The 9,290-nt window shown below is 28.0% G+C and overlaps 2 protein-coding genes across 2 annotated transcripts; one reads left to right on the top strand and one right to left on the bottom strand.

The window, feature by feature from the left end:
• Positions 1-229: 229 nt before the first annotated feature.
• On the bottom strand, positions 230-1,622 carry LOC140919452 (uncharacterized). The gene is made up of 2 exons (XM_073365470.1): positions 988-1,622; positions 230-894 (listed from the first exon to the last, which is right to left on the bottom strand). Exons 1-2 carry the CDS (start codon positions 1,620-1,622, stop codon positions 297-299), a joined length of 1,233 nt encoding a protein of 410 aa, XP_073221571.1. The 3' UTR covers positions 230-296.
• Positions 1,623-3,877: 2,255 nt separating this feature from the next.
• Positions 3,878-6,017, top strand: LOC101501869 (plasmodesmata-located protein 7-like). Its single transcript, XM_004490768.4, has 3 exons — positions 3,878-4,696; positions 5,362-5,478; positions 5,592-6,017. The coding sequence occupies exons 1-3, from the start codon at positions 3,937-3,939 to the stop codon at positions 5,597-5,599; spliced, it is 885 nt and encodes a 294-aa protein (XP_004490825.1). The 5' UTR covers positions 3,878-3,936; the 3' UTR covers positions 5,600-6,017.
• Positions 6,018-9,290: the final 3,273 nt, after the last annotated feature.

The raw sequence follows: 9,290 nt of genomic DNA, 5'->3' as shown, positions 1-9,290 counted from the left end.
TTATGTAGACCAATCTCTTTATCCAATTGTGATCGAACTAAAGCCCAAGATTCTTCGGTCCAACCTAACAATGCTGCAATTGCACGAAACCCACAATTTCCATCAGCCACAACATCTATTATGTCCTAAATATACGGACGTATATAAGTAGGAAATTGTGTCTTAAAAGAATCCTGAGATGATTGAGATTGTTGCCTTGCAGAACGTTGAGATAATTGAGATGGTTGCCTTGCCTTTGCAGATTCTTGAGAGGCATCAACATACTCCCAATATGAAGGATCACGAGGAGTATCAAATTATTTTTTCTTTTTACCAGCTCCTTTGGTTCTCACTTTCTCTGGTGGTGCAAGTATTGATGTGGTATGTGGAAATACAACTTCACGCACCTTTGCCTTGAATATCCTTTGACTTATAATATCGTGTTTCTTCATGTACGCTTTCATTGCTTCCAACTCTTCAGAAAAGTCATAATCTGATAAAGATTCTTCATCCTCTAATTCATGTGCAATGCTTAACTGTTTCCAAAAATCATGAATGCTATCTAAAGGGATAACATTACCATATATCTGCAACTTAGCCAACTCACAAGCACATGGTAATCCATGAGTTGTTCTAATTGAACAACCACATTCTGTTTTGTTAGTGCCTACAATCTTCACCCTTTCCAACTGGTTATCAATTAATTTCATACACTTTCTTGATACACAGTGATGTAGATTTTGAAAAAATTGTGAATTATACCCGTGCTCAACATCCTTGATGGTTTTCTGAAAAGAAGACTGAATGATACATATTTGGTTCTTCAACATCATATTCACTGCATCCCAGCTTTTACACAAATCACCAAAACTAGTTTGAAGCATGTTTTTCAATCTCCAATGAGCAGACTCAACTCTACAAATAAATTAAATAACACAAATTAAAACAAATCACATAAACTAGTAAATCATGTTTGCTAAAACAACACAATTCATATTTTAAAAATACCTGTTAGATGTTGTGTTCCCCAAATGCATCACTCTATTGGTCCAAACGTTGACAAACCTTTCTTTGTAAGGTGTTAACCATGAATCTTTCACATAATCAACAAAAAGAATAATATCGGCACACAATATCTCAAATTGTTGCAAATGATGATCATACTCTTCCACACTAGTCGAATAGACAATCTTTTTCCATAAATCCATTACTTCTTCTTGTCTATCCTTTTTGACATATTGTTTGCATCTTGCCCCAACATTTTTTTCAATATGAAAACGACATAGCAAATGTATTGAAGTAGGAAACACAACACTAATCGCATTCATCATGGCAAGATCTCTATCAGTCACAATAACTTTAGAAATCAAAGACTCAGATTTGAACAACATTCGTACCTTCTCAAATGCCCAGATGAAGTTATCTTGTCGCTCTTTTTCCAAATAAGCAAACCCAACTGAAAATGTCAAACTAGTAGAAGTGACACCGACTATTTCAAGTAATGGTAACCGATATCTGTTTGTTTTGTATGTGCTATCACATATCAAAACAAAATGAAAGTTTCGAAACTGAAAAACTTTACGTTTCTGAATTTTATATTTCAAAACTTTCAGATTGTCAGAAAGTTTCGAAGGCTTCTGCATTTTGAAAGTTTCATGTTCATGGAAACTTTCGAAAGTTTCGAAAGTTTCAAATTTTTGGGAAAAAATGAACTTCGAAAGTTTCATGTTCATGAAAACTTTCGAAATTTAGAAAGTTAATATTTCGAAAATTTCAAAGTTTCAAAATTTATCTTACTTTTGGATTTCGAAAAGGTTCGAATGTTTGCAAATATAATTCGGACGATTCAAACTTTCGAATAAAATGGATGAAATAAAAAAGAAGAGAATCTTTTTGGAGGTTTTTACTAATAATATTAGGGGCAATTTGGAATTTTCCTTGATGATGAGGGGGTGGGAGGTACATGTGGGGGGTGCACGGTACAAAACCCCTAGATGAAGGATTTTTTTTTTTTTATCAAGCTCTAATATTTACTCATATGTATAAACAATACTGTCAGATTAGTGCATCGGGTAGCATTATTCATCCCAAAAACACTATTGAATTGCAGATTTCGACAATTTTTTACTACTAGATTGTAAAATCCAGAACTTCTCCATGTTTTTACATAAGTATCTTCAGAAGGCATAAAAATTTCCATTTTTTATGTGCATTTTTTAAGAATAGGTAGGGATGAAAAAAAAAGAGAATATTCTCAAATGAATCATTTTAGTCCAGCTTTTAAATTCCTTGGCTTTGTTGAATATATCACTTTCCATTCTTGTATTTTGATTCCTTTTCTATTAACTCGTTTGTATTCATTTTCACAATCATGTCGTGTGATGTCTCCATTACACAATAGCAAATTTGATTATAATATTTTGTCTCAATCTAATATTTGAAGAGAAAGTATGAAATAATAAATTAATCATATCATCTAATTTATATTAGCTCTCTAGTTAAAAAATCTTACCATACGAATGAGACAAGGTTAATAACTAACAAAATAGTATAATAACATATGTAAAAAAAAAAATTAAATAACATAATTTTCAAATTTACCCTTATAAAAATATAAGGGTATATATATGCTTAAAATATTCAGTTATTTTTACACTCTCATTTAACAAATTATTCATTTATTTTACTCACATATATCTTTTAAACAATCTTTTGTGTTTGTGACTGCAAATACAAATTCTTATTGTCATCCACGTATAATATATATATTAGTTTCAAACTTAAAAGTTAGTCAAGATTGTCAATTAAAAGCTCTCAAAATCAGTTCATTTTACATTAAGCGAACTATAAATCTCTTAAATACTCCAACAAACATTAAGTAAAATGATGAAAATCTTGAAAATTAAAAATCTAAATAAAATATAAGTGTAGATAAATTGAAAATAAAAATTAAATTTTAATTAATTGATGTGTGTTAATAATGATGTTTACAAGTATCTCGAGAATAAATATCAAAATTTAACTCATATTTGTCATTACAGTGACCAACTAAAAATTGTGTTATAATTGACATTATCAAACTAAACTCCTATAGTTGTATTTGAGATTGTGGTGTATTGTTGCTCCCCTACCATTTCCACATTATACAACTAATTTTGTTGCATGTGTAAATTCCCTTCTTTCTACTCATAGTGCTCTCCAAAAGTGTTGTAATATATAGTGTCCTTAATATTTGAAAAGCGCCATTATCATCTCTAATACAAGCACCCAATGTCGTGAAACCTTGCACTTCAAAATATTATTTTTTTACTAGTGTGGGATCTACACAAGAAAATATACAGCAATAAAATTTTAATTAAGATCTAATATACCTTTTGGTATATATTTGTATTAAAGATATAAATTTTAACAAATTTAAAATTAAAATATGTTATGATTTATTTTAGGGGTATACTACCCCGATTCCTTTACATAATTTCTAAGTGTGGTTGCGGAGAGTAAAAAGTACTTATAATTATTTCAATCATTTCAAATAATAAATGATAAAAGTATTAAAAAAAAAACACAAAAATTGATTAAAATCAAACTATTCAACAAACTTCATGAATCTTTTGAAAGAACTCAAATTGGATTCAAGAATGAAATTATTTTATATTATATTTTATAATTTCATATTGCAAAAACTATTTCTCAACAATAAAAAATCAAAGTTGTAAAAAAAGAAAAGCAACTAAAGCACAATGATCAACTTAACCCAAAAAGAAAAAAAAGGTTCATATAGATCCCACAACATTTAAAATGTACGAAGATAAGCTTTTTTTCTTTTTTGACAAACAACGATGACTTAGCTATATCATTGAATTCCCTTATTTAAAGCAACTCCATTCCCATAACTCATAGATCTTGCCCCATAATTCAAACTTCAAACTTTTCATATAGCATAGCATCACATATTTCATGCATTTAACATATTGCATACATACAATACAACAACAAAAAATGGTGAAAACGATTTTCTTCATTTATTTTCTTATTTATATGACCCTTTTTCTTTCCTTAACAAACTCATCAACCATAAACATTTACCTTTATGGTGGTTGCTCACAACAAATGTACACACCAAAATCACCCTACGAGTCAAACCTCGACTCACTCCTCGCCTCGTTAGTCAACTCAGCTACATATTCCTCGTACAACAACTTCACCGTAATGGGGTCCACCCAACAAGACGTAATTTACGGACTCTACCAATGCCGCGGCGACATCGCCATGCCGGATTGCGCGTCCTGCATCGCACGTGCCGTTACACGTGCTGGAGACATGTGCCGCGACACGTGCGGTGGAACGGTCCAACTCGACGGTTGTTTGGTGAAGTACGATAATGCTACTTTTTTGGGCGTGGAGGATAAGGCTGTTGTGTTGAAAAGGTGTGGGCCTTCTGTGGGTTATAATTCGGAAGCTATGGGCTCGAGGGATGCAGTGCTTGGTGGGCTTGTGGGATTAGGTGGCCCTTTTCGGGCTGGTGGGTCGGGTAGTGTTCGTGGTGTGGCCCAGTGTACTGGGGATCTTAGTTTTAGCGAGTGTCAGGATTGTGTGTCTGAAGCGATCGGACGGTTGAAAAGCGATTGTGGTACCGCGGATTACGGAGATTTGTTCATGGGGAAATGTTATGCGAGATACTCAACTGGTGGGGCCCATGATACTTCTAAGGCCCATGGTAAGGCCCATCGTGGGTTTTTTCACGCTTTACCGATGCTGCTCCTACTACTTTTTTAATCAATGGAATGGAATGAATTAACTGAAGACTAATGGCGGTGTGGATTAATTTTGGATTGTAAATTTGTTCAAGATCATTTTTCTTTTGTTTTTTTTTTTCATTTGCTAAGATGCAAATATCCATGTGATTTTTTTTTTCACTAACATGTTATGTAACGGTTTTTTTGGAGACCATTTTACCCATTCCATGCAAATTGGTAAAAGTTACTTGATTGGAGGATGAGGTAGTTTAATTTAAAAAAAACACAAAAGTTTTATTTAATTATTTAAACATGTTCCTATAAGTTTTTTCAGAAAAAAAAAAATGAATGTGCATATTTTTTATTTTATACGAGAAAAAGATGAACACTAATGTTGTTATCTGTCCACATTTTTTTTATTGTATAATATTTGTTTTAATTTAATAATCTATTTCAAGATTTATAATATTCACGTCATTTAAAGTTAGCTTTGGTTTCAATATTTTCTTTCAAGATTTAAATGTCAATATATTATTAAGAACAGATTTATACAAAAATAAAAAATAAAAAATTGACCAAATTGATAATTAGTTCGTTATCTTTATAACTATTATCTAACTTATTTTGTTGGATGGGTGTGGCTCAGGGATTGCAGGGAAATTAGGAGGTGAAAAGAGATTTGCAATAATCATTGGGTTATTAGCAGGAGTAGCTATACTTGTTATTTTACTTGCTTTCCTGAGCAAGATTTGTAGGAAAGAGGGTAAGTAGTGTTATGCTTTTTGTGTTTCTCTAATTTTTCCTTAGCTTATTTTCAATATTCACTTTATGAAAAAAATATAAATAAAACATTGTAACCTTATCTTTTATGTGCAGGTAAATAAATTAAAATAAGTTTGTGACACTTTTAGTGGCATTCCCACTGATCGATCAATTATCACCATATGGCCATCCTCTATGAGTTTGCTTTTGTGTCTCTTTTGTTTCTGTTGTTCTTTTTCTCTCTTTCTTTATCTTATTACTTATCCTTTTTTATGTTTCAAATTTAAAATTATACAAAAGAGGACTTTGAACATTGAGGAGGAGGATACAAAAAAGAATGTGCAAGAAGGGGTGCTTTTATTTTGAATACAGAAGGAAAGAGGGGGAAAAAAAAAAAAAAAAAGAGCTAAGAGAATCTAGCTGCTTTAATTTCACAAAGTTGTGTGTTTTCTAATGTCTCATGTTTTGCAAAGAAAAGTACTTATATTATTATTCATTTATTTTTGTAAAATTCAATAGTAATTTTGCTTTTGTTTATCATCGTTGGTATATGGACCCTTGAGCTTTTTGGATACTTAAATCTTTTAATAAAAGATTGTTATACCTATGTATATTGAATATATAGTTAATTTAAGAATAAACCACTTTAACTATTATTTACACTTTAATTTTATCATTACACTATAAAAATATAATTAGTTTCTGCAACAACAAAAAATTAATAATTTTTATCATTAATTCCATTAATCAATATGTGATATATAAATATTACGATTAATTTTTTATATTAAGAATTAATATTTGTGAATGAACAAATATTTTGAACATAATCTAGTTGATACATAGTTACAATAATTGCATTAAGAAATAATATATTTAACAAAATTTTATTTTTTTTAAGAACTAATTATATTTGTAAATACTTGTGGATATTTGTAAACATAATTTTTAGATAACTATTTAAATATACACATGAATAATATTTTCATCTATTAGAGAGAATAGTAGGTGACTATTATTTGTATTAGTGAATACTTATCATTTACATAAGTGGTTGGCTATGAGCTTTAGTGTCACTAGGGCAAGGAGTTATCATCAATGTACAACATAATAACGAAGAGTTCATGATATCCTTTTACGTAAAAAAAAGCGCACAAATAAACTAAATTTACATAAGAATGAAATGATCATTTCTAAAGTCGTATAAGTATGAGATTATATAGTTGAATCATGGTTTATAAAGATTGATTGATACTATATATATTAACAAAATGCGTCTTTTTTTTCGAGAGTCCAAAATATAAAAATTTCACAATTATACGTGTTTAATATAGAACACTTTTTAAATACGCGACATTTTGTAAAATCTTTCAAAATAATACGTGAGTGAGAACAAAACATGATGAAAAAGCTCACGTTTTTTTATAAAAAAAAACATAATTTTTTTTATTGATTTGTGGGGATAGTTGAAAATCCATTAAAGTTAATGAAATGTTCCATTAGCCAACTCTCCATTAATACTATAATATTTATAATTTTAAGTCTTGCATCAAAAACTTCTTTCTAGTTTATTAAAATTCATCATCTTGCCTAGTCCTACTCAAGACACGTTGGAGTTGGATGAAATTAAAATATTTTGAAAAAGTATCATATTAATTATCTAGTATTATAAAGGAACACTTTTAATTTTGTATATAATTTTTATGTTTTGTTTTATACTATTTTATTAGAGTGTTGTGAGATATCATTTAAATATTTACTTTAAAAAATGTGGTTGTATTGAAAATTATTGTACAAAATTTCACAAAATAATACTCTTTAATTATCATTAAAGTACAAGAGTGTTTTTTTTTTTTAATCCAATTTTAAGATTTATATATTATATTCTTGAAATTGCAAAAACATAAAACATGTATAAAATATTTTCCCTCCATTGGAAGACAAAATAATCAAATTGATTTCAATATCGAAAATTACAAACCAAATCAGTTGATGTTTAGAGTCTTTCTCATTGGTTGTCTTTTTCCGAATGGATGCCACGATATCAAAGCTTAAAGGTTAAGGAAACGCTTACCATGCAGGCATTCACATATATACACTAAATATATATACACATGACAGTGATACAATAAAGTATACACATGACAGTGATACAATAAAGTGGGTAAAGCTTTTATTTAAAAATAAAAATAATATTGAAAGTGGTAGAACTAGAAGCTTAGTTAAAATATAAATTAGTACTGCCCAAAATAAGATGCATATAATAAAAGTTATATAGTCATATAATAAAAGTTAAACAAAAAAATGGTTGTTTATTTCTGTTGAGTCGTAAAGAGAAGTTCATAAGTCATTTATTTGAATTAAGAGCAGCAACCTAAATGAATTAGACACCTTATATATTGTTCAACTATACTATTTTTTAAATAATGTAAGATTTCTAATTTCCACTTATTAATTACACAATAATTTAATAATAAATTTGACATAATGCAATAATATATATAAATTCAAATTGATCTAATCAAACAATTAAATTTAAATGGTTAATAATTTTCAGTTTAAAACAAATTATTTAGAAAACTTGAATTTAAAATTTTTAATAGTCCAAAAAAAAAAAAAACCTATGCCATTGGCACACTTTTGAGTTTCTGCTATGAGTAGAAAAACCTTACCTACAATGGATTATAAAAAACTTTTATATTGCTCGTCTTTGTTAGGTAGGTTCATTAAACTGAAAAACCTTTTTAACTTTCTTAAAATTTTGTATTTTGTATTATAAATATGCTTTCAAAAAACTGTTGATATTGATTTGGATGTGGACATTAAATTATATAAGTAACCACTTTAAAAAAGAACATTTCTTATTAAAACAAAGGAATACAGTATGATTTACTCATTATTTTGTTTTAGAGGTTTTTTTTTTTTTTTTTTTTTCTAGAATAGCTTCACTTAATTAGGTTATACCTATTTATAAAAATTAAATTAACTTTTGAGTATGACATATTATTTATTAAAGACTTTATTTTAAATTTTATTATAATCTTTTTTAAAATCTGACTTAATCTATTATTCTGTTGAAAAATCTATTTTGTGTTAAAATCTTTAAATAGAATATTTTATTTATATCTTTAAAAATAATAATAGACTAATAAAAACGTAAATTTTGTTGAGTCGTACAGTCATAACATTTTTTTGTAGTAAACTTGATGTATATATAAACAACAATTATAAATAAAATAAAATAATAAAACACAAATGTCAAATTTATAATATAATTATTTAGAGAAAATAATAAGTATAGACGTCGAGAAGTGAAAATAAAAAATTAGAGATTTTTTATAGAGTTTTTTATTATATAAGTATAAATAATCTTTTCTTAAAATGAGGAAATAAATAATTGTAACAAAAACATGAGAAGTCATTCATTTTATTATTACTATATATCAATAGTTGGTATGTCGGATAATATAGTTTAGTATATGAGTTGGTATGTTGGATTTAATAGACTTTTTAGATAATTTGAATCTAAATTATTTAAATAAATAAAATTATTTTTAAAAATTTAAATTTAACTTTTTTATTAAACGAATCCGACCAAACTAAATTTTTAATAATTGAGTTGTAGGCTTCTATAAAACGGTTTAACCTATTCTCACTAATATCTACCGTTATCAAATAGTATTAATCTTGATAATATTGATTTGGGTAAATATTAAATTATATGAGTAATATATAATATTATTAAATAGTAATTAATCTTTGTCAGAAATTGATCATACGGTGTGGGTCCTCCACTCTCAATCAGAGATTGAA

Source organism: Cicer arietinum, chromosome 2 (genome assembly GCF_000331145.2).
Source record: "Cicer arietinum cultivar CDC Frontier isolate Library 1 chromosome 2, Cicar.CDCFrontier_v2.0, whole genome shotgun sequence".
In the NCBI taxonomy this organism is placed as follows: domain Eukaryota; kingdom Viridiplantae; phylum Streptophyta; class Magnoliopsida; order Fabales; family Fabaceae; genus Cicer; species Cicer arietinum.
This window is presented reverse-complemented; position numbering and strand designations above follow the sequence as displayed.